Here is a 26,280-nt window from a genome sequence, read left to right as displayed (position 1 = left end):
AAACAATCATTTTCGTATAGTAAACGGTTGTTTGTCAGTTTTGTAAAATAAAAAAAAACTTTTATTAGTACGGTAATCCTCTGCTTTCTAAGTCCTCCATTGAGATATTGATAACCTATGCCTCGACTTCTGGTGCAAAAACATAATATTGGGCCACAACACTATTGAATCCATTTTTACGAGTTTAAAAAAACTTTAAAATCTATGAAAATAATAAGATATTAAATATTATAAAAAACGGAATTCCTTATTACCAATTTATTATTTATTCCTTGGCAACCCTGCTCCTAACTAATATCTTGATTTCTTTCCAAATCAACATGCTGAACAAAAAACGTCCGACTTCTGAACAGCATTGTATTGTTGCGTCCCTCATTCGATTTCTGGAAGTGAGATTGTCAACACGGAACACTAAACTAAAGTTATAAAAATGGAGAAAGTTATTAAATTACCTGCAAGAGCTTACAGAGTCATCAACAATATAAGGTAAATTTAGACATATTATTTAAATATTTATATAATTATTTAAAATTAACGTTTGAAATATTTTTTAAAATTTTATACGTTTATTCACAGATTGTTGTTACATTTAATTTTTTTTTGATAAACTTGTCGAATTCCGCTGCACGCTTAGTAAGCAAAAAATATATTAATATCACATGGTTTCGGCTTAACTACTACAAGAAATAACTATTTACGTGGTGGGAGATGGTAAAAGATGCATTATTGAAGTTCCATTTTTTCTCAAAGTTAAGTTCTCAGGTTAAGAAATACGCATAAATTATTAAAAATAACCCAAACTATACCTTAAAAACCTATTTTGTGAATTTGAGACTTAAGCCCCCTTCTTAAATAGTTGTCACCACTGTTTTTTTAAAAGAAACCTGCATCTTGCAGCGGAATTCGACATGTTTGCCTTTTTTCAAACTCAGTTTGTCGAAAATATATATTTTTTTTAAATTTAAAAATGCAGTATTGATTTTTTATTGAGTTAGTTCATGTTACATGGCACATAATCTAACATGTGTCTACATGGTTATTACTATTTATTTTTTAATAATATTCACATTCGTATCAAAAATAGGTACCTATATTTCCTTTAATTTTAACACTTTTAGCTTCTTATCTCATCATGCATTTTCAGTGCTCTGTCATAAGCCAGATCTGTAGCTCCATTTTTCGCGTATGATAATCTTGTTATATTTACATTTTTTAGTCTCTTACTACACTTTTACTAAAAAAATAATTGTGTTTAATCTATTTGGTTATTCGGCTATTTAAAACTTTAAATAGAAACTAAAAATACTGCTCATTTCTGTCTTATATTATTAATAACCACACTACCTACAACACGTATTTATCTGGGTAGGTAGGATTTTTTGTAGGTATTTTTCTAAATGTGAATTCAACAATAATTAGGTACCCCTCCTTCCTCCCATTTTCTCAATACAATCTACTCAAGAATTCCTAGGATAAGTACCTACAAATGAAACAATAGAAAACATAATAATGCATTCCTTATAATATCTGATTATTTTGCAATATTAAGGAATGCTTGAATGGGTGCCTTTATCAAATGTGTATGTAGATATTGGAAACCTTAATTAATCGATTTTTTTTCCTTTAAAGCATTTTTTTGTTTTGTTGGCATCGCGCTTGGGTTCAACCGAGGCGTCGCGGGTTCAATTGTTCAGCTGGCTAAGTCCAATATAAGATTATTGTGGTGGTAGTAGGAGATTTTAAAATTATTCTCAGGTTATTCTCAACCCGGGAATGTTTGCATTTCTTTTACGAGTAAATTAAAAGAAAAATGAAAGTGTTTAAATCCATAATATAATATTTCGTCAAAATACTTATTACATTATTACTAAGTAGTTGGTTACTATGTTTTTTTATCTCAAGTAAACACTTAACTGTTAAGCCACCAAGGTTTGCTTGTCACATTGTCTGACAAATACTTGTTGTTATCAGCTGGTTTACACCTTTAAATATGTATTTTAAAAAAACAAGTGTGTTTTGTGACAACAACTATATTGTGATGATACATTTTATGTAGCAATGAATCATTTAATACAAAATCACTTAAGAAAGCTAAGCACTTCAAGAGATCTGAGTATCGATTCTCCAATCCGAATGACTTCGTCAAGAATCGAGGCCAACGAGTAAAAAGAGTAAACGGTTATTTAAACATAATAAAAAAACAACCCGTACTTTTACTACATTACATCTACTTTAAGTCTTTTAAAACGTAAAAAATGGATTGTACTTTCCTTCCCAGGGACTGGAGTCAACCGCGAACAACCTAGCCAAATTACGATCGGGTAGGACCGACATTTACTTCATATATTAACTGCTGTAATGTCATGTACAAGATATAATGATACAATGCATTGTCATCGACAACGAGTCTATCTGTTGAGTTTCAGCTCTGTCGGATGTCGGAAAATGGGTTAATTTCTGCTTCCAAGATTTGTATTAATTAATTTCCGTAAACAGTTAAATTCAAATAGATGTGTTTAATAAAAACATTAATTTTCTTTGCACTTTGCCCCACAGTGAGAATGGAAGATAATAATGTGTGATAACAACCATTCAGAATCCAAACGGTACCTACTTGAAACGTAAAGCTATGTTTAGTGTTCCGTCCTGAACAACTAGATTCTACCAGGCACAGAGCCTTCCTCTTTCCTTTCTCCTTCCAATCCCCCAGCTCAGTTATAATCCACTGGCTCTGGGTTCCGGGAAGTTGAAACCCTTGCGTATCTTATAAAATTAATTTTGCGTACGACTAAATGGTGAACTAAATAACAAATTAACTCTTTTTTAGATACATTGATATAGCAACGATGCCACCGACTGCAAGGTTAACGGTGTCAAGTTGTAAGTAAAGCTATGAAATATTTTTTCTAATTTAAAATATCATATTCCAGGCTATATTCCAATGGACTAGGAGAACTTGGATCGGGGGCTGGTCAGGGGGGCGGGGGGGGAGGCTCCATCAGGGCTGCCGGAGGAGCCTTTGGCAAGATGGAGGCTGCGCATGAAGAGCAATACTTCAACAAGCAAGTAATTAATTTTATTCTAATAAAAATATTTTTTCCATCAAATAGACATTCTCAAAAAACATTGTTGGATAACTTTTCGTAAGTCTGTGGTTGCCATAATTATATTTTTCTAGTGAAATATCATCAACAAAAAGAGTTTTTTCTTACTATCAAAAACAATTAAAATTGTAGAGACAACTTTAAACATAATGCTACCAATTTGCACATTAGACATTGTCTGTTGAAATATTTGGGAATTTTGCGTCATTGCTTTTGGGCAAAAGGGTTTTGAACTACATATATTATATTATGTTTTTGATAGACTTGGCTATTCAAAACTTCAGTAAGTCAATTATTGTCACAGCTTACAACAATATTTGCAGCCTTGTAAGTTTGTTTAAAAAAATCGAAGTTAAAAAAGTCTTCAAAACTTGTTTTTAAAGTTGAATAATACTTATATTTGTATATTTTGATATGCCATAATGATAAGAATGTTATTTTATGGTAGTTAGCTATAGTACCGACTTCAAGAAAAAATCTAAGCAACACTTTTAATGTCTTCTCAATTTTTCTTTTTTTATTGGAAAACATTTTTTTTACATCCATAAATAATAAACTTATAAACAATTCAAATAAGCATAAAATTATAACAAAAAAACTAAGGGTCCAGTACACGTAGGCTAAAATATTTGGAATAAATACTGATAATCACACGTGATAATTTGCAGTGTGTAATTAAAATTTCTTCTCTTATGCTCCGTATACATATGCGAGCCGAACTCCCGAGCTGAACCTCAACTTATGGGAAAGGAACGAAGCAACCGCAAATGGCACGAAGCGCCGCTTGCTTGGAACCTTTTCCGTAATTCGTGGCTCTACTCGCGTTTCGGTTCGCAAATGTATCCGTACCTTTATACGGGTTTCAGACATTTCAATTTTAGTTGATCAACTCGCCACTTGAAAGCATATTGACGAGTGTGAACCTATATTTAACAAATTTGATCATGTTCTTGGTTAGAAATCTTGTTGTTCAATAAAAGTTGATCAACTAAAATTGAAACGTCCGAACCCGCCACTAGGCCAACTTTTGAGGTCTTTAATAAAGTGTGAGAGAGTAATAAGTGAAAATGAGTGAGCACAAACTCTGAATTGGATTTATATTTGCTAATGCATTTGAGGATTTTATTACGTTCAATAATATTGTGATAATAACTATTTGAAGACAACATTTTTGCATTTATTATTTGATTAATATAGTGAATTGTTTTCAGCAACGTTTGAAATTGGCTCTGTTGAAGGAAGGGCTTGCTCATGAAGTCACCTTCCATAAGCTGCAGATTAAGGAACACGAAAGAGCTTTGGAACGCCACAGGAACAGAATTAATGAACTTGACAAGCGCAGCGAATAAGCCTTTCTCATCTTTACCTTCTACACTGTTCCCCCTAGGAGGATATGTTTGATTTTGGGATAGTTCATTGAAGTTTTCATTATATGTGTTTCTTTTTTTGAATAATTTTTAAGAATTTAACACTTTTTAAAACGTTCATGTGAATCAATAATTATCATTGCATTCACTTACAAATAGTACAAATCACAGTAGTATTTTCAAACATTTTTCTTCAGTAATTTGTCAACACGACTATCTAATATTTTGGTAAAATGTGTTAATTTTTTATATACCTACTTACCCATTTTTACTGATTAGTTTGAGTTTTGTTATCTAGTCACAAGACAACAAGTTTTGTTATGTTATTGTATTGGTACGGTGTGTATTTCCAACATGAACAATGGTTGTTATTATTCAAGGCTGTAAGATTTTAATCTATTGAGTATTTTAGTCCTTAGTAAGGTTATTATTTATTATTAATAAAAAGTTTTTTTTTTAATATATTGCGTTGTATTTTTTGTCTAAAAGCATTCCTGACATCTTTGGACAACATTGTGCACTAGAAGCGACTGTTGAAAAAATATTGCGACATCTTTGAATCGTCCGTAAAAGCTTTATCTGATATATAAACGCTGTCAAAAGCTCACGATGGCAAAATATAAAAATGTTTGCGTATTTGTACTAATTTGTGGACGAAGAAAATCTGAAAAGTATTTTGCTTGTAAAGTGCCTTATTAAATTCAAGTTGACGGAAACGTCCGTAATTAAAAATGTTGAAGTTTACGGAAGATTACGACGAAATTCGTACACGCGGTAGCTCATCTTACTTATTTGACAATGTTGTTCCTTACGCGTCTATTCTAACCAGATGTCTCACGCCTCATCTTCTTTCTAAATACAATAATAAACCGAAGAAAACAACCGGCCATCTACCACCATCTATCGGCTAAGCCAGCGTGTTGTTTATTTTGTTCCATTCTATTCTAGAAGCTCAGATTGTGAACACAGAAAAGTTGTGATAAAAATGGAAAAGCTATTTAAATTACCTGCAAAGATCTGTTCAGCGGTCATTAACAATATAAGGTAAAGTAACTTTTCATGTGCGCAATTTCAATCTTACGCATTATTCCAGATTTTATTTTATTTTAAGTGTTTTACAAAGCTAGGGTTGCCATCCGTCCGGGTTTCCCCGGATTTGTCCTAGTTTAGAAGGCGTCCGGGGAGCGTCCGGGCGGGGTTTCATTAGTAGTCCGGGTTTAAAGTCTTGGGCCGGCCAGCATGACCTCTTGACTAAATGTATTGCCTTTGCTGGAGATAATTGCAATACAAACTTCGGTGGAATAGAACCAAATGGAACAAACAATGTTTTCCACAAGCTGAAAGAAAATCTAAACCCCTAACATGGTTGGTGTGGGATGCTCTGCCCATGTCATTAACAACGCAGTGCACCACGGATGTGATTTTCTGCCAGTAGACGTGGAATCCATCATCTTAAAAATTTATAATTTTTTTGTCACTTATACAGTACGAACCGAAGCTCAGAATTCTGTGAAACAGCTGAGGTCGAATATAAACAGCTTCTGTATCATTCCAAGACGCGTTGGCTAAGCCTGTTTCAAGCTGTCGAGCGACTCCTGAAGCTCTACCGTCCATTAAAAGATTATTTTGAAAGCATAGAAAGGCCACCTGTTTTAATTAAACAGTTTTTTTGAAAATCCTCTCTCGGGGGCATACTTATTTCTCATACACTCAATTATGCACACCGTTCACTCAAAAATACAGAAATTAGAGAAAAGTGATAATTCAGTCCTTAAAACCAGAAGCATACTTGTATTCATAACAAAAAGCTTAGATGACCGAATTAAGGAAAGTTTCGTGCCGTTGAATGTTCAGAGTATTATAAATAAAGATGAAAACACGAAACAAGAGTTTATAAAATGCTCGCATCACTTCTACAAGAAAATCAAAACGTACATTGAAGAATGGATGCAACCGTTAAAACTATTTGAGAAATTTGAGTGGATGTTTTTGCCAAAAATTAATAACAACACAGAATGGACTCTTATTGAAGACACTGTTCTTTATTTAAAAGACAAAAACATAGATATTGACGACGCAAAATTATTTGACGAGTGGGTGAATTTAAAGGCTTTTAGTCAAAACCTAACTGAACAAGATAAGCTTTTAAATTCAAATCAACTTTGGGTACAATTTTTTAAAACACCAAATGCGAATTTATATTCGGAATTGCTGAAAATTACACAGTATTTTTTTTTGCATTCCGGCTCATAATGCCAACGTGAAGAGAATATTCTCAATAATTTCACAACAATGGACAAATGAAAGAAATTTACTAAACGTAGAAACAATCTCGTGAGTAATTAAAATTAAATTCAATTTCCAAGAATACAGCTGCATTGATTTTTAAAAATTCCTTTTAAAAATGGAAGATATTCTAAAAGCTATCGGAAAGAGTGATAAATACAAAAAAACTGAAAAGTAAAAAGGCAAGAGGCTGAGGAAAAATCTTTAATAGCTAGATAATCAAATAATGTACTTACAATTGCTATAATTTCTATTAATTTTTGTAGTTAAAGTTATGATTGTTTTTATTACGTAAAAGAAGCGTAGAATTTTTATTTTTATTTTTTATTATTTCATAGATTTCTTGAAATTACAATTGTTATGTTTTTTTTACAACCATACTAGGCTAATGCCCATGTTAAGGTAATAAGGCTGTTGATTAAAATTTAAGGTGGTATAAATGAGAATAGTTTTGGATATTTATGGATATATATGTTTTAAAAAATTAATAATGTTACTTACATTCCAGTAAGTCTAAACTTTAAAAAGGGTCAGTTTTGTTGCTTAAGATTAAAGAAGATTGAATTTAGTTCATATTATGTTAAGAGGTATGTATTTTGTTGTGTAAATGGCTGCTGATACAAATTTAAAGATCATTATTATTATTCAGCTAAAAGAGTTACCTCAAAAATTGTAAGACTGAATACTAAAATGGTTTCAGTATTTTTAAGATTTTTGTTTAAAAATTTAATTGAATTTTGTTAAGTTTCATATTTTAATAAGGTTTAGTTTTTATAACAGAGTATATTAATAATTTTTGTTTTATTTTTAGAATTAAAAAATTCTAACTGATTATGAAAACAATGTGTAACAAACTGTAATAAGATTCTGTTTTGTTGGGTACATTTAAAATGATTATAAAAGATGACAAAATTCAATTTTAAGGTCTGAAAATAAATAAAAAGGTGATTTATGACATTTAACTGTTTTTATTACACTGATTGTGTTTAAAATAACCTGTTGACATGTCCGGGTTATGGGCTCTAAAATCCGGGGTTTTCACGCCTCTTGTCCTGGTTGCCAAATTTTAGAGATGGCAACCCTATACAAAGCAGACTCGCAGGCCTTGCAAGTAAGTAGATACCTATTTTTGTTATTGCTTTGTTAAAGAAATATTCTTTGCTTTCAAGTAGGAAATATGAAAGTGCACTACCATCTACTGAATCTAATCTAATAATAGATAGATAAGAATAATATTGTAAATAAATTTTACAATATTATTAAATATCTCAATTCACTTGCTTTGAAAATTAATTGAATCGGTACCCGCTCCTGCTGTGTGATTTAAATTCCATATCGATTTTCAACCAGCTGGGTACACTGTACATATAAGGCCTGCTAATGCTGACTGTGTACAAATTGTAAGTGTGTCCACTGCCCAATTTGGCAGCCACCTCTGGTCAAGGGCTCCAAAATACCTTATAAAATTCTCTGTTTCCTCTATCCTAACAAACGAATTGCAGTTTTTGGAGCACGGACATCAGGTGGGAATGCTGTCCTTTTTCTACCAGAATTTTAATGAGTGATGCTCCGAGGAACTTGCATCATTAATCCCTTCAGTACTGATGCATAGCCGGAAAACTCTTGCCCAACACACAATTGACATTCGCTCAACATGTTTCCTCCCTCCTACAACATGGGTCTCTTCCAGACCCAGGTTCACTCTTTCCTTTCTTGAAAAATATACTCCACTCTCAATCCCCTGAACATAACAAAGGCACTTTTAACCCTAGATTCATAACCTTATCTAAGAGGAACATTATTCATAAACATTCATCTCACAGACGACTAAATTTAAGTGACGAGTTTTGGGGTACTTGTAAATAAAATAAATAAATTAAGTATGGCACTCTTTAATATGTTTAATTAGATAACAAAAAAGTAATAAACGAGCTAAAATTAAATTTCATCGGTACATTCCACACACATGAGGCCGCGATGGTCCATGCACATATACTTTTTGCATTGCTTGCATTGTAACCTTGTCATGTGCCGTTTTTTATGATCACAATAACCACAAACCTTTTTTTGAGTACCACTTAGACCAGGTGTGATTTTCCTTTTTGGGCATCTCTTCAAAGTTGGCATTTCGGGTCTTTTACGTAACCATGTCGTTATCACTGTCGGAATCTGTCGGGACCATTTCATCTAATTCCACATAATCTTCGACATCACTGATTTCTACATCCTTTTGCTGACTGGTAAAATCATCATCACCAGAATCAGATAAACGTTTCAAATAGTCATCAATTTGCCGATCATCCATTCTAAAATAAAATAAAAAGATTTGATATAAAATACACACAATAATACATTTTGAACATAAAAAAGATGTTACTATAAATAATAACTAATATAGAATTATATCATATACTTACTTTTACTTTGTATAACCAGAACTCATCAAAAACAATGTTTTCAAAATAACTTCAGCCTCGTCAAAAGTTACACTATTCATAAACATTCGTCTCTCAGACGTTCAAAGGTCTATAACTTGTCCACAAGACTTCACTGCGAGGCAAGCGAACCCGCTTTACTAATGAACAAGCGATCTAGGAAGGTACTTGAGAGATCATCATTCTATCTCTTTCACTCGAGACACTAGAAACAAATTTACGTTTTGCGCGGTCTGTGGGACGAATGGTTGTGAATCTAGGGTTAAAAAACAAAAAGAAAGACAAAAATTCCCGGGTTACAAATAACCTGACAATATTTGAAAATCTTCTACTACCACCACGGTAAGCGGAAAATGTTGCTTGTGTTGTGGTGGAGAACTTAGCCAGCTGGGGAATTGAACACACTACGCCTGGGTGGGACCCAAACGCGATGTCAACTGGGCCACCGACTGCTGGAGAATATATTTTTTTTAATTCCCAGTTTCCTGGTTATCGACCCTGAATTATTTTTCTTTTATTCTCAAAGCAATAGACGAGATCTTATGAATGCAATATCACATCACAATGCTATCTTGAACTTCTCTGTACTAATTTTAGATGAGCACTTACAATGTGTCTATTTTGATAGTCTCTTTGTCATTCTATGCTTGGTTTATTTTTATACAAAGGTATCTCACCCTTTCTGACAGGGCGTAAAGCACAGTAATAATGTTTGCCAGCGCATTGGCAAAATATAATACCGGTCTCGTGTTTAAAAAAATAAATTATTTGAATACCGCACAAGAGGCCCAACACCTCCCAATCAGTGAGACTATGGCACCCGAATTGGGAAATGTTGTGAGGCTGAAGATGGTGAGGAGAAGGATATGGGGAAGAGGAAGGTGGAGTACCTGGCTATTCAGATCTAGTCACCAAAGATAGCTAAAACCATTTCAAGCAATGTTTCAATTCTGAATGGTGGTCTTACACCAGGGTAATACTGAGAGTATTTTCTACTCTGGACCGTTCCGCAAGTATATTGTATAATATTTGAATTAATAAATTGTGAAATAACACAAATTCATCTAATAAAATTTACTTGTGTACGCCGGGATTTGAACCCGCGACCTTCGAATTGCTAGTCGAGAGCCTTACCTATCACTACGGAGGCCATTATGTTATTTCTATCAAACGACAACAGTGATATACATAAGTTTACTAAATGCCTTAGGCAAAAGATCAGTAACGTAATCAGTCAACTTCTGTGTGATGTAAATATTAAGGGCCCATCTCTCCTCACATCTATTCTGCTATTGTTTTCTCCAGGTTTGATAATAAATTAGGGACAATATCAATTTATTTATATTATTGTAAATGTACTAAAACAAGCTCGGCTTGGCAATGATCGGAATGAACCAAAATCCCTGTGTGTGATTTGAACCTATAAAAAAAAGAGTTGTGTTTTATGACTAACTAGCGCAGACATTACTTTTAAAAATAAGAAATTTACCTGTCAAATTATTTTTCAATAACATTATAAAAATACATGACATGTTATATTCATGCCAATGGAACAAAAAAAATATTTACATAATTTTATAATTATTATTTACTTCTTGTAAATTATTTAACATTATAAATGATAACAATATGCAGACTTATATATATAATTTTTTCGTTATTATTCTACTAGTCCATAAGTTGAGCTCCAGGAGCTCGTGTTTATGGGAGGAGTATTTACCTTTAGTTCTAATGATTTTTTAAATTTTAATCAAAAACTTTTGATATAAATACAAACATAATATTAACATAGGTACACAAATTAGAAAAGTGTGTTTTTAAAGATAATTAAAATAATATATCTTTTTACAGATTAAGTAAGCGTGAGGAAATTAAGGGTACAATATATCAGGTACACAAATTAGAAAAATAGTTTTTTAAAGACAATTAAATTAATATATATATTTTTTTTACAGATTGAGTAAGTGTAAGAAAATTAGGGGTACAATATATCATTATCCAATTTTAGGGACTTAATTAACTTTTTGAACTGTTCATAATTCACAGTTTCGGTTACACTAATTTTATTTTTGAACAATAATATATTATACCATCTCACACCTAAATACGAATAGTGGTGCTGAGCCGTGGTCGTTCTAAGCATAGGAATAGCTATTAAGCCATTAGTTTTAAATCTATTGCTTATGCTATCTGAGGGGTGAATTTTATAAATAAAATAATCTTTATAAATTTGATATAAGGTGATTCTCTTATACAATTCTGTGATAGATGGTACATTAAATTCCCGAAATATCTCAGTAGGGGAGTCATATGGTTTCCTAAGTATTATATAAGGGCATCTAATTTTTTGCTAGAAGGATAGCCATTCGAAGAATATGTATTTAAACAGGCCCCTGAAGTATGTCCACTGGACCTAATTCAGTGAAACTATGTGCATTATTTCGGTATCTTATCTTCACTCTGTTCATTCAAGCATTTGAGTAAAACAAATGAACATTTTGAAAAAGTAATTTTGGCGTCTATTTTATCGCTTGTCTTAGTTTTTACTGTTTCTTCACATTGTATCATTGTTTACATTTGAAATTTCAACCTTACTAGGACAAGCCTGTGTTGAGGTTAATAATTTTATAAAATAATATATTCAGAGAACAATACTGCTACATTAATGTTTCTACAAATAATGGGCACCTACATGGTACCTATTTAGCTGAAGGACGCCAGTTCCAGCCAATTTAATTATAATTTAGTAAACGTGTAGGGTGTATATAAATACATTATGCTATTAATTTTAAAAGGACAAGGACAAAAAAAGTATAGGTATATATAAAACACTATGCCATTCATTTAAAAACGACAAAGATTAAAAAACATGTTTGTAATCCTCGGCCAACACAAATAATTTAACAATCTTTTTTGAATTTTTTATATTATTGTGTATTACAGATTTACATAATCCTATTACAATACAGATGTCATAATTTACATAACTTAAAATATTTGGTCTGAAGCAGTCAACTCTTAGATCAGCAGCTGTAGGCAGACTGATGGAACCTAAGCGCAACTTTTGGTGATCGCGCTTTCGGAGTATCTGGGCCAAAGGCTTGGAATAAACTCTCTCCGGAACTAAGATCCATAAGAAGTCCAATAGAATTCAGGTCTAAACTAAAAACTTACCTTTTTAATCTGTCATGCCCTTAAATTAAATATACCATTCCTGAGAGAAAGTCCAGTTATATCCCATTTTAATTATTAAAATTATTATATAATTTCCAATTATGTCCAAAATCCTGTATCTAAATTTCGCTAATAAACAATTTGTTAATGTTAATTAAGTGTTAATCTCATGTGATCTACCAGGTAAGTATTGTACTGTATATTATCTCCATATACAGTTAGTAATAACATAGATCATTGTAGAAAAGTATTATATATTTATACAGCGCCTTTGAAGTGATTTTGCATAAAAACGGCGCTATACAAATCATCCAAATATTATTATTATTATTATTAAAGCCTAAAATAACTCTTGAAACCTTAGAGGCCAATGTTGAAAATGTCAAGAGACCTAGAGATTTCATTTAGCAGCACCACCTCTGTCATGCTATATACTGGGCCAGAACGAAAAAGTACACAAGGAATTAGATGACTTTCTTAATATGTTCTGGAAGGCTATCAAAAATTAGTGGAATCTGATACAAATAATTTCTTTGACTGAATAAAGATTTAGTCCGAATTGCCACAAACTTCAGTTCAGAGCCAATTCTAGTAGTACGAAATTACTGCATTTTTTTGCAATAATAATATTATTAAAAAATCTTCAAAGCATTTCTTTGATAGCTGTTTTACACTCTTGACATTACATTCCTTATAAAGTAACTGTGTTGGATATGTGACTTTTTTCTTATACATAACTTTGAGAATCAGTTTTCAGGGAAAATTAAGTGGTTCTATATTAGCCTTTGGGCAGGATCCGCAGCCAACTATACTGTAGGAAAGTAGAGACTGAATTATAGCAAAATAAACAGTTTTTAATTTTTCCTACTGAGATAAAAAAATAAAAATTATCTTGTCTGATATGATAAGTAGTTCCAATCTTGAAATTTAAGTGTTTATTGAACTTGTATAATGTTACGCATTATGCAGGAATATTTCACATTACTTACGAACTTACCCATACAACAACTACCGAAACTAGTTTTACAAATGTGAATTTTAGTACCTCAACAGAATTGGAATGAAACAAAATTGTTTTAATGCCTGGTGGTTACTGTCATGCCAACTGTGATAAAATTTTGATACAATTGATTCTAGGATGAATTCCAGCGGGCTGGGAGAGCTAGGTTCGGGGGCAGGGCGTGGAGGTGGCGGAGGGGGCTCCATCCGGGCTGCTGGGGGAGCCTTCGGGAAGATGGAGGTTGCCAATGAAGAGGAATACTTCTACTTGCAGGTACATTATATCATATCATTGGGATTAGATAAATACAGTCGATTCTGCTTAGTTGGTAGACCAGTTTATCGGGACAGCCGGTTCGTTATTTGTGCTGAAACAGAAGGAACAGAATCTAATACTAATTCACTTCGGTTATCTGGGACAACATTCCGCTTAATTTTAATTGGGACAAATTCCAATCTGAAGCCGATGCAAAACGTATCTCCTGTATTATAGTGGTTTATTTTTGGGGTATTATGCCGTGTTGCGCTACCTCCTTCTTTAGCCAATATTTCATTACAGTGTCCACCATGAGGGAAGATGTGTGATTATGGACTTTGTAATGCTATCCGAAACGTTGGCTTAACTAATGAAGGAGGTAGCGCGACTCGGCAAAATACCCCAAAGATAAACCACTATAATACGAGGCTTATCCAGAAAGTAAGTGTACTGAATTTCTGTAGGTTACAATTTTTTTTATTGAAAAAAAAAAATTACATGGTTACCGTAGTACATATGTAAGCTATTTTTAGACATAGTCGCCATTCCTCTCAATGCAGGTGGTGAAGCGGGGTATCAACTTTTTGATGCCTCCCTCGAAGAAGTTTCCCGCCAACCCCTTCGTCCACTTTTCCACCTCCTCCTTTACCTCCTCGTCGGTTAAAAACCCTTTTACACCCATGTACAGCTTCAGGGAGGTAAAGAGAAAATAATCTGAAGGTGCTAGGTCAGGGGAATGCGCGGAGTGGTTCAGGACATCCTATTTAAACGTGGCGTTGGCCGTGTGTGGTCTGGCATTGTCGTGCAGCAGGCTGACTCCCTTTGTCAGCATGCCTCTCCTCTTGTTTTGAATCGCCTTCCGCAATTTTTTTAGGGTCTCACAGTATCTTGCAAAGTTGATGGTCTCCCCTTGAGGCAGATATTAAAAAAAATTATGCCTTGACTGTCCCAAAACACGGATGCCATGATTTTCTTGGCTGAAATTGTGGTTTTGAACTTTTTGGCAGAGGGTGAAGAGGTGAGATCCGTTTTTAAACTCGCGATACCACTTGTACACACTCGTACGATTCATAGCTTTATAACCATATGTAGTTTTCAACTCATTATAAACCTCAAACGGAGGGTTTCCTTCCAAACAAGATAACGGATGACGCCGCGTATTTCGCACTTGGCGGGAGATTGGATTGACATTTTTCACGAAATGTGTTGTTGCGTCGACACTTCTCAACGTACTGACCTTGAACCGGTCTCGTTGCGGAGGGGAAGAGTCAGGCTACACGTAAGTGTAGCCAACATGTCGAAAATAAAATTCATTTCGTCGTGAGAGCCTCAGTACACTTACTTTCTGGATACGCCTCGTATTTTGGCCGTGAAAATCTTAAATCTTATTCGTGTCTCCTGTAGTATAATAATCGTATTTATTTTATTTTGTAACCAAATAAATAGTATTAAAAATCCAAAAATATTTTTTGTGTTTTATAATATTTGTGTTTTATACAATAAATATACAATGTTTACAAGTCATACTGTTTTAATTTATACTACACTTCCATTAAAAGCATTTGCTTGTGGGGATGGAAGAGGAGTGTACATTTGCGAAAAAATAATATAACTTGGTTACAAAGTAAAAAATAATTACGAAATTAAAATCGATACAAATTGTTGTATTTGGAAAGAAGAAAAAAAATATTATGGAGTATAAATAGGGTATTGTAGGATAATTTGTGAAATTTTCAAGTGAAACTAGGGGAATCGGTTAAAATAAATATAAACATAATACGAGGGTGGTCTGAAAGGTTTCCGACCTAACAATGAAACAAGAATTTTTTTCTTAAGTTTTTTATTTATTTTTCTACATAGTCTCCTTGTAACTCTACACACTTCTCCCAGCGATGCTCCCATCTCTCTAACCCGTCAAAATAGTACTCGTCGTTTTTCTCTACAAAATAATTGTTCACAAAGGTGATTGCCTCCTCGTTTGACGAAAATCTCTGTCCTCCGAGCGCAGTTTTTAGATTAGGGAACAAAAAGAAGTCGCTTGGGGCTAGATCTACTGAGTAAGGCGGATGGTCAAGCAGTTCAAACCGTAATTCGTGGATTTTTGCCATGGCAACCGCTGAGGTGTGAGATGGCGCATAGTCTTGGTGAAACAGGATTTTCTTTTTCTGTAAATGTGGCCGTTTTTCCACAATTTCTACCTTCAGCTTGTCAAGTAATGATGCGTAGTATGCTCCTTTAATAGTTTTTCCTTTTTGAAGATAATCAATTAAGATAACTCCATGACTATCCCAAAAAACAGTCACCATCACTTTCCCAGCTGAAAAAACAGTTTTTGCTTTTTTTGGAGCCGGCTCCCCTTTGCAGTCCACTGTTTTGACTGTATTTTTGTTTCGGACGTATAACGGTGTATCCAAGTTTCATCTACAGTAATTAATCGGCGCCAAAACTCGGATTTATTGCGGGTAAACTGCGCCAACAGAGCGTTGAAAATGTTCATTCAAACACGTTTCTGGTCTAACGTGGGCAAACGCGGCACCCAATGCGCGGACAGCTTTAATATGTGACATACACATTCTTTGGACATCTTTATAACCTCTGCTATCTCTCTCACTTTAATTCGGCGGTCGTCTAACACTATTTGGTGCAGTTTAGCAATGTTATCGTCAGTAGTTGCAGTTTTTGGACGTCCCGTTCATCGTCTCCCAAGCTCTTACGGCCACGTTTAAATTCAGCTGCCCAAAATTTCACTGTGGTAAATGATGGTGCAGAATCCCCATACACAGAATCCAACTTATTTTTGATTTGCGTAGGCGTATTGCCTTTCAAAAACAAAAATTTAATAACAGCTCGATACTCAATTTTTTCCATTTTCACAAAAACACACACATCGACTCACTCTAACGACTGTCAACTAAAAACTGCACCTCCAAAATGGCCGAAACTTTGGTGAGTAACTGTCAAAAGATGCACATCTACATTCACTAGCTTTTATTGACGAGTACCGCCAACTTTGTGTTGAGGTCGGAAACTTTTCAGACCATCTTCGTACATAAACCTTATTGGCTGCTCCTTTCTGATACAAAATGAATACCAAATATCATTTCATAAAATGTTTAACTATGTATGGATATATTTACTAGAATACTTTTGCTTTAATAAATAATCAAAGGGTCTAGTCAATATGGATTAGCTCTCTCCACACAGTCCACAGCTGATCTTGGCCAGCAGATAAATAATTCTGCAGTCAAAAGGGCAAAATAATGTGTACGAATTTAATTGATTGCTCAATATATGGTAAGTTGTGATCATTCCTCCTGCGCTAGTTGCGTGCTGTCTGGATGAACCCAATCAATATTGACAGGCGTAAACAAATAGTTTATGATAATCTTACAGAGTCTGGAGTGTATCAATGTGGAGATCTTAGCTGCCAGTAGTTGATGTCACTTTACTTGGAGATTTAATAGTCTGTAAACATACCCCTTTGTGTTGTTTTTAATTATAACTCTGCAGTGTTGAATCATACAGCCCTCCGAACCAAATCGTTGTGTCTGCAGTTTGTTTGTCAATTATGAAATGTACGAATCAGACCAAACCCAAAAGCAGCCAATGTGAGTTGTAAGTTGTAAAGTTTCCTAGTTGTAGTTAACATAACATGGCCAACATAACATAATTGCTAAATCCATTCTTATTAGAATTCTCCCATTTTCGTAACATAATGTAGGTATGTACTGTTTTTTTTTCACGGTATTCTGTTGAACGTATCCAGAATAAAGTGTACTCTAAATGGTTCTTTTATAATTTTCAGCAAAGGGAGCAGGTGGCTAAAATGAAGATGGATCTTTCTGAAGGAACCTCCCAGGAGAAGCAAGTACAGGGAAAAGAGAAAGCTCTTGAAGGTAACCAGAACAAAGTAGAAGAACTTAAACAGAGTTCTGGATAAGTAAATCTTGCTAACTTGCTCGCAGTTTGTAGTCACTTGTAGGAGTAGGGTGGGATCTTGCTTAAAGCCGAGTACGCACATTCATTCTTTCTCGACGGTTTTACTCGATGTCATGTAAGAATCACCGTGTGGACGGCAAAACTCATGGCTTAAATAGATTTGAAACTTCTACTTTCTTTCATTCTTACTCGCTTCGAGTCATCAAGCCAAGCTCTAGAGTGTGGAATGAATGATACATAGAGTAAGTTAGTAACGGCACAGCGCAGAGCCATGTGGTTGTTGTTACGTGTAACAATACACAAGTAACAATATATGCTGTATTGTTACATGTGTATTGTCCTTTAAAACCTTGTGGATTACTCCACATGTTTCAGGTATTATTTCACAAAGGACTTGCTTTGAAATTATTGCAGAATATTTAAGGTCTGTGTAAGTTCTTCCAGTTGCTAGATAATGCAATATTACAGATAATCTATTGTGATGTGAAATTGATTGTCTTATATATGGGTATGATTTTTGTAATTAACGGGGATCATTTCCAAAAGTTGATTATATACTAAACTATAATTATGTGAACCCTGTAAATATTATATAGAAATAAATTTAAAAAATACTTTGGCAATGATAAATTAAATGATTTTGATAATCAGCAGGATATAATGTGGAAATATGTATGTACTATGTGACTTATCTGCGCGTAGACAAAGCCACTGTTTCTTCCGCATCGTAGATATGCTGAGTCTCGAACTGTTTGGCATACACCAGTTGAGCCAATCTCGTTGAGTAAAACTGTGTGGACACGGCCTCGCGCCTTCGTTCTTACTCATCGGTTTACTCGATCGTGTAAGAATGTTCGAATGTGCATACTAGGCTTTAAGATTTCACAGTCACACATTTTCAAAACAAAATGTATATTATTTTCATAATAGTGACTGGCTACGTAGTTATTTTTCCCCTCTGATTAAATCATTATCTGTTTACTTTTGTTGTATTCACGATGTTATTTTGTAGTTTGTTATAATTTTGTACTGATTTGTTAAATAAAGTGTTTTACTTCATAATATTATGCATTATGAGACTTGTTTTTCAATATCCCCTTGTTATTTTCCTGCTGTTAGGCACTATGCAGCTGGAAAATATTATATTCAATATTGATTCAATGTGTTAACCCACTCAAAGCAATCCCGATGTATGGGTGGTATTATTGGTGACATTAATAAATTTTCTTTTTAATGAATACTCAGACCTATGGATGTATCGCTGCGAATATGGAGTTTTTGCACACTGTTGTATGCCCATATGAATAAATTAAGGAGAGACCGGATAAATCATCAAAATGACAATTCAATGCGCCTTTAAAAAGTGAAATAAAGTGATGAAACACAAATTAGGCTAAATAGGTTACATAGTTTACTACGTTAAATAGGTTAAACAAAAACTATGTTAAATATGTTACGTAAGTAACCTTACTTTTCCTGAATACATACATATGTACATATATGCAGTTTAAAGTTTTAACCCAAGGTTAACCGGAAAGTAAACATTCATAGGTAACTGTAGAGTTTTAAACTAAGGATTAAAGATTAGATTTCTTAAAATGTGTAGAGATAGGATGTTTATAATGTTGTGAGTCAAATATCTTGCAATACTGTTATCAGCCCCTTCCGGAACACACCTTTGTTATGACAATGTCACTTCCAATGAACATGATTATTTTATTATGCTTCAAAAAATAAAGTAAAACGGGGCATGGCTTGAACTGAATGCAATCATTTCAAATATATTGTCCTGTAAAAATCAAAGATCTGATTTTGTGCTGTTTGAAAAAGTGCCACTGGAATTCAAAATTATCTGAAAATTATGTAAGTATGTTTGAATAGATATTGCAACCAATACTCACACAGAAGCATTTTTTTGGATTTCACTTAAAGACCGGCTTTGGCGCAGCACATTTTAAATTTGTTATTCATTTCCAACACACTAAAAGAACACACTAAAATCTTTCCTATAACTTTGAAAGCGTGGGTACACTTGTTAGCAAGACGAAAGGGTGTTTCTCAGTTATCCGTCGCAAGGACATGGATGTTGGAAGTATATATATATATGCATCATTACACATAATCTTAAGCATGTGTTGGTTACACTCACGCTTACACTGAGCAACAAGCAAGGTGGGGTAAAAGTAAACACCCAATGTTCGTAAAATGTAATTTGTTTTATAAATGAAAATCTTTGGTTCTGCTTGTGGATTATGTTTACTCGATGTCTTAATTGTTTTCCATGGCATTATTTTATGGAATTTCCCATCAAGTTCTTGCATTCGTGGCTGATATTCTCTTTGTGGGCTTCAAGAGTCTGGGGCTTGTTGACATAGACTCATGACTTCAAAAAAGCCCACAAAAAGAAGTCTGGAGCGGTCAAATCGGGTGATCTTGCAGGCCCACACCACAGACTAATTATTCTGCTAAGAAATGTAAACAATTTTTCCCCATTATTGAGGAGTATAGTGTTCCATGGCTTGTCGACGTGTATTCTACATCTGTTTACTTCACAAATGTCATAGTAGAATTGACATTTGCCATTTGCAAAATTATAGAATCTTCCGATAGGCCTTGTTTGTTTTTTTTTTTTTTTTAATATGTGCCGTATCAGGTCCCCCCGACGTTGGCGATCACTCTAGAAAATGTCTCTTTGTCTTGCGCTGCCCGGAATAGCTCCTCCACACTTCTAATGCCGGTCCACTCTCGTATATTTCGCAGCCAAGACATTTGTCTCCTACCAGGCCCTTTGCGACCCTCTATCTTGCCTTTCAATATTAACTGGAGCAAGTGATACTTCTCCCCTCGAAGTACATGACCCAGATATGAAATTTTCCTGATTTTTATTAATCTAAGAAGTTCTCTCTCTGCTCTAGCCCGCCTGAGAATTTCTGTGTTGGTGATCATGTCGGTCCATGGGACTTTGAGTATTCTCCGGTGAAGCCACATTTCAAAAGCCTCTAACCTGTTCATGGTATTTACTTTCAAGGTCCATGTTTCACATCCATACAACAAGATATATATATTTATATTTTATGTATAAGCTGTTTGTCTCCTACCTTTACCAATAAATAAATAAAAGACTGACCACACATAACATTCTAGCATTCTCTGCCTTAGTTTTAAGCTGATATTATCATTGCAGAAGAGGGATTTCATTTTAATGAACGCAGTTCTTGCTGCTTCAATTCTGCACCTAACCTCTACATCTGGGTCAAGAGTCTCCGTGAGAATACTGCCGAGGTATCTAAATCTTTCGACCTTTTCGACATTGCAACCATTTAACTACTGTATCACTGATTCAGAGTGATCTAGTCGTCCAAATGTCATCCATTTTGTTTTATTGACGTTGATTGTTAGGCCCAGTTGCTCACCAGCATTATTAACAAGATTTAATAGGTCTTGCAGGTCATCGATACAGTCAGCTAGTAATACAGTATCATCTGCGTATCTTATGTTATTAATGACAACTCCGTTGATCTTAAGACCCTTCTCAGTATTACTTAGGGCTCTTTTAAAGACATAGTTGGAATAGAGATTAAACAATAGTGGCGACAGGATACAGCCTTGTCGTACTCCACGCTGAATGGCAATTGCATTAGATCTCTCATTCCCATGTCTTATTTCTGCTGTTTGGAACCAATACAGGTTTTTTATGAAATTCTGGTCTTTGGTGTCAACGTTACAATCCGCAAGCATTTTCATTAGGTCAGCATGTTTTACCCTGTCAAATGCCTTTTCGTAGTCAATAAAACAGGCAAAAACTTCCTTTCTTTGGTCACGACACTTTTGCAATAGTACATCGATAGACAATAATGCCTCACGCGTCCCAAACGCATTTCTGAAGCCAAACTGAGTGTCATCCAAGTCCTGCTCGCACTTATTGCGAATCCTGGCATGTATTATTTTAAGGAATAATTTAAGGACATGACTCATCAGGCTTATTGATCGATAGTCACTGCACTTCTTAGGGTATTGTTTTTTAGGCAATGTCACGAAGGTGGATTTTAGCCAATCTTGGGGTATATTCCCTGTGTCGTATATAGAATTAAATAACCTCAACAGGTAGTCAACATTTTCATCATTAAAGAGCTTCAACAAATCAAGTGGAATATCGTCTGGTCCGCACCCTTTTCTATTGTCTGAAGTCTTTATCGCATGAAGAATTTCTGATTTTAAAATCGATGGTCCATGCAATTGATCATTGGGAATATTAATGTCAGGTCTAATATCTTTGAATGTATCATGAATATATTTTTCCCATGTTTGTAAAATATCTTTTTCATCCAATATTAATTTATTGGAATCGTCAACTAAACATGGTGGAGTAATTCTTCTAGAAGTGCCTGTAATTTCCTTTAATTTTTTGTAAAGTTTGAATGCATTGTGACTACGACTGTACGACTCTAGTTCTTCACACTGTGACTTCATCCATTCTTCTTTGGCTTTTTTAATTTCACGTCTAATCGTTCTTTGTAAGTTTTTATATTGTGTCTCATTATGTTTGTGTTTACGTCTCTCATCCATTAAGTTCAAAATGTGGTCAGTCATCCGATTCTTTTTTCTAATTTGCTTATCAGCTTTCAAATTTGCATCACAGGTTTCACGTATAACTGACTTAAGGTTATCCCATTGTGTTTGTATTTCTATCGATGGATCACAAGGGAGTAGCCTAATATTATCGTTCAAAGTCTGAGATACCCTATTTCTGACCACTTCTTCATGGAGTTTCGAGATATCCATTTTAATTTTGGTTTTGGGCTTTTTTATTTGTTTTAAGCGTAAAACAATATCGGCAGTTAACAAAACATGGTCAGAACCAATGTCCGCACCAGGGTACGTGGTGACTCTCTTTACGGAGTTCCTGAATCTATGGTCTACTAACACATATTCAATTTGGTTCCTGACAATATCATCATAGATTGTTCCATCCTAAGGTGATCTCCACGTATAAAGCCTTCTTTTCGGGAGTTTAAACCAGGTATTTAATACAACCATATTTTTATCCTGGCAAAATTCATATAGTCTATCACCTCTTTGATTGCTTATGCCTAAGCCATATTCACCAACTATATGAGAGCGGCGACCTTCACCAATTTTGGCATTTAAGTCTCCATGACAAAATTGACTTCTCCTCCTTTCAAACTTTGCAATGTACTGGCTAGTGAGTCATAAAAAGATTCCACATCACCATCATATCTCACTTCCGCTGTTGGTGCATACACTTGAATAATATTAATGTTGATGGGTTGACAGTGTAATTGTAATAATATTATTCTGTCCGAGATGGGTACAAAATTCTTAACAAATTTTACATACTTCTCCATGACAAATACAGCAACTCCGTTTCGACGGTTTCTGTCCTGTGGGTCACTTCCTGAGTAGTATAGATTTCCCTTCTCATGTTGGTGTATGCCGCTGCCAGTCCATCTCAGTTCACTAATTCCAAGAATATCTACTTTTAATCTTTCCATTTCCTGTATTGCATTATCCAATTTACCGCTGTATAAACTTCTTACATTCCATGTTCCTAGTCTTATTTTTGAATTCACTATTTTGAGCCGGGAGATTCTTCGCACCCCTGGCCCATTTAAGGGCCGCCCGGGAATCGGGGCAATTGGTTGGTTTCTCTCCATAGTGATATGCTGGGAAAAGATACTGGAGTGGTTTCCCATTGCCTTCTCCAGGGATTTTTCTGTAGGGGTTACCTTAACTTAGCTGAGCTGATCCGGTTTTATGGCGCCGGAAACTCGCCATTCGCCCTCTCCTTATCAGCTACGACCATGATGTTAGGGTCAGTGGTCATATTGCCCGGGACTCGCAGGATCATAAAGACCACTCTAGGACGCTAAGGAGTAGGACTTACTGGAAATGTTGCTGATGTTATTGCAAGATGGCGTATCACGGTATTTTATAGGCCCACATCCCCCAGCAGGAAAATGTTCCACCGTGGCCTTTCCAGTCATCGAGCCCCTTGTTTGTTTGTATAATGTTTATTATAGTGAGATTAATTAAATGTTGGCAATGCAGTTAGGAGAAATTTAATTCATTCAGTAACGGTAGGTACACAATAAATAAATGGTACCTATTGGTTTTTTATATTTTTTTTACCCAAATAATTTTATACTTTATGTATCCTCTTAGAATAAATACATTATATAAAATTCACCTTGATGATCATTCTGGATGTTAGAAAAAATATTTTGCAATCGATTGAGATAATTTTATTAATAATTAAGTGTGAAAACTTATTAACAATAATCAGAGATGTGCAAAATGGGTACCCAAAACCATTTGAAATGCAAAATGGAAATGGGTCAAAACTTTTCCATTTAAAAATGCAAAATGCAAAATGGTCTTTAGAAAAGTATTTCAAATGCAAAATACCTATTTTCAAAATGCATTAAAAATGCAAAATGGTTTCTCAGGTCAAACAATTAAAATAATTATAGAATTTTTAAACAATTTTGTCATTTAATAATGGACATCAATGTAAAACAAACATATTACATGATGGTAAATCCAAAAACACCACGACTACAGATTATGAAACCACAAAAAATTTGCGCGGGACTAATGTTGCCAACGTAAAAACATAGAAACTGCTATCTAACATTTAATATTACAGCGTCGGCCATGTTCAGTATTTGAATCAGTATTTTTTGTAATGGTATCACTCAATTGCCAGGGCTCCTACCAGGGAGCAACTTGACAAATGTAAATTATCTCTCATAGTGAGGTTGAGGACTGACTGATATTTGGGGCTTAGGAAAAAAAGATGAGTGGAGAAAGCAGGAAGAATGTTGCAAAAAAGCATTTAAAATGGAAAATGCATTGAGAAAAGCATTTAAAATGCAAAATGGAAAATACCCATTTTGCATTTTGCATTTCCATTTGAAATGGATTTATTTGAAATAAAGTACATCTCTGACAATAATAGACGGATTATTTATAAAAGAATATATCCTCGATGGAAAATTTTATCAATAAATTATCGACTTCAAAATTTCTATGCAATTTGTATCTATTGACTGTAAAGCCCTCTCTTTGGTTTGCCAACGGAAAATATTACAAATAAAAAAATAAACTTACCATTTTTGTTTACTATATAAATATTATTATGAAAAACTCACCTAGATTACTTGGTATTAAAACAACATAATTTACAAAAAAAAATTTAATAAAACAAACACGTTTGAATGCGTTTGTGCGCATCGATAGTATTGAAGGCTCCAAAAAAATTTTTCAAACTAGTTTGTAACTCCCGCCCACAGTCAGGACCGGAGTTCCGCGAGATGCACGGGGGGCAAACAGCAACATCGCCAATACCCACAATTCCAAGGCCCACAATTTGGAAGAAGGTTAGATGCCAAAATGGTGTGGCGGCAATGTGTGTGTGTGTGTATTTGTAATTTACGGTGGCTGCCCGAACCGTAAATTGTGTTCAGGAGATGGGAGATTAAAATGAGTGTCTGCAATATTAATTAAATTTATTCGTGAGGATGAATTTACAATTTTACAGAACGCGAAGACGGTGGCAGACAAAGTAGAGATAGTGGCGGTAGAATCGAAGGTTGAAACCGGAATGAAGATTTCTCTTCTCGTGCCCGCTTGCGTCTAGCGGCGGATTAATTCAAGTTAGTGTTGCCACATGTGGGAGGAAATAAAGAAGTCCCACAATGGTAAGGTGGAAAAATGAAATAAGACTTCCATTCCCAAAAGAAATCATTGCTTATACGTATAGGGCGGTAAACATTATTATCTTTCAAGATAATAATAAATAATGTAAACATGGGAAAATAGATACTTATCTGAAGTGTTATTCTTTTTTTAAATCTAAAATCAATCATTAATAATTTTTTGTTGATATGTTTATATTAGGACATAAATATATGTAATCATGGTAAATAGTCATAGTATGTACTATTTAAAGTTAAATAAATTAAAAACTAATTTAAAAATATATGAGTACAAAGAATTAGGGTGGACTATCTCCCCTGGAATGGACTTGCCATGGTTTAAATGCGTAATAATATAGGATAAATATTAATTTTGGTTTTACTGTTATAGAATTTTGATTATTTAACCCATCAGCATACTAATTTTTATTTGTGACATCTGTGCACAATTGAGAAGGATTATTACTGTGCAGTATCGCACCCCATATTTTATTTGTGACATCTGTGCACAATTGAGAAGGATTATTACTGTGCAGTATCGCACCCCATATTTTATTTGTGACATCTGTGCACAATTGAGAAGGATTATTACTGTGCAGTATCGCACCCCATATTTTATTTGTGACATCTGTGCACAATTGAGAAGGATTATTACTGTGCAGTATCGCACCCCATATTTTATTTGTGACATCTGTGCACAATTGAGAAGGATTATTACTGTGCAGTATCGCACCCCATATTTTATTTGTGACATCTGTGCACAATTGAGAAGGATTATTACTGTGCAGTATCGCACCCCATATTTTATTTGTGACATCTGTGCACAATTAAGAAGGATTATTACTGTGCAGTATCGCACCCATTGATAAAATGTCATGACGATATAAGATTTCGAGCAGAGACAGAGCATATGCTAAATGGGCTTGATAATATACATGAGAAATGTCTTCCATGTAGGTTTTATGGAAACTAAGTTGCTAAGTCAGTGACAAGATAAAATCT

At 34.4% G+C, this 26,280-nt stretch overlaps 2 protein-coding genes across 3 annotated transcripts; both read left to right on the top strand.

The window, feature by feature from the left end:
• The first annotated feature begins 349 nt into the window (after positions 1-349).
• LOC149424889 (ATPase inhibitor mai-1, mitochondrial-like) lies at positions 350-4,932 on the top strand. The gene is made up of 3 exons (XM_089650844.1): positions 350-486; positions 2,931-3,066; positions 4,316-4,932. Exons 1-3 carry the CDS (start codon positions 431-433, stop codon positions 4,451-4,453), a joined length of 330 nt encoding a protein of 109 aa, XP_089506970.1. The 5' UTR covers positions 350-430; the 3' UTR covers positions 4,454-4,932.
• A 264-nt stretch (positions 4,933-5,196) lies between these two features.
• LOC149424888 (ATPase inhibitor mai-2, mitochondrial-like) lies at positions 5,197-18,627 on the top strand. Of its 2 annotated transcripts, XM_089650847.1 has the most exons (4): positions 5,532-5,595; positions 7,850-7,868; positions 13,504-13,639; positions 17,427-18,627. In XM_089650847.1, the coding sequence occupies exons 3-4, from the start codon at positions 13,505-13,507 to the stop codon at positions 17,559-17,561; spliced, it is 270 nt and encodes an 89-aa protein (XP_089506973.1). In that variant the 5' UTR covers positions 5,532-5,595; positions 7,850-7,868; position 13,504; the 3' UTR covers positions 17,562-18,627. The 2 variants fall into 2 exon arrangements, with proteins under 2 accessions (XP_089506972.1, XP_089506973.1); XM_089650846.1 differs by lacking the exons at positions 5,532-5,595; positions 7,850-7,868 and adding an exon at positions 5,197-5,515.
• Positions 18,628-26,280: the final 7,653 nt, after the last annotated feature.

This window comes from Hesperophylax consimilis, chromosome 3 (genome assembly GCF_061612785.1).
Source record: "Hesperophylax consimilis isolate HC1 chromosome 3, BYU_Hcon_1.0, whole genome shotgun sequence".
In the NCBI taxonomy this organism is placed as follows: Eukaryota; Metazoa; Arthropoda; class Insecta; order Trichoptera; family Limnephilidae; genus Hesperophylax; species Hesperophylax consimilis.
The sequence above is the reverse complement of the archived record's forward strand: the minus strand, read 5'-3'. Positions and strand labels throughout refer to the sequence as shown.

What these genes read in the sequence shown, in the direction of transcription:
- LOC149424889 (XM_089650844.1), top strand. Translation starts at nt 431, where the DNA reads ATGGAGAAAGTTATTAAATTACCTGCAAGAGCTTACAGAGTCATCAAC. An exon ending in AGAGTCATCAACAATATAAG is followed by an intron (nt 487 to 2,930) that starts GTAAATTTAGAC and finishes ATCATATTCCAG; the next exon opens with GCTATATTCCAATGGACTAG. An exon ending in AGCAATACTTCAACAAGCAA is followed by an intron (nt 3,067 to 4,315) that starts GTAATTAATTTT and finishes AATTGTTTTCAG; the next exon opens with CAACGTTTGAAATTGGCTCT.
- LOC149424888 (XM_089650846.1), top strand. Translation starts at nt 5,457, where the DNA reads ATGGAAAAGCTATTTAAATTACCTGCAAAGATCTGTTCAGCGGTCATT. An exon ending in GCGGTCATTAACAATATAAG is followed by an intron (nt 5,516 to 13,503) that starts GTAAAGTAACTT and finishes AATTGATTCTAG; the next exon opens with GATGAATTCCAGCGGGCTGG. An exon ending in AGGAATACTTCTACTTGCAG is followed by an intron (nt 13,640 to 17,426) that starts GTACATTATATC and finishes TATAATTTTCAG; the next exon opens with CAAAGGGAGCAGGTGGCTAA.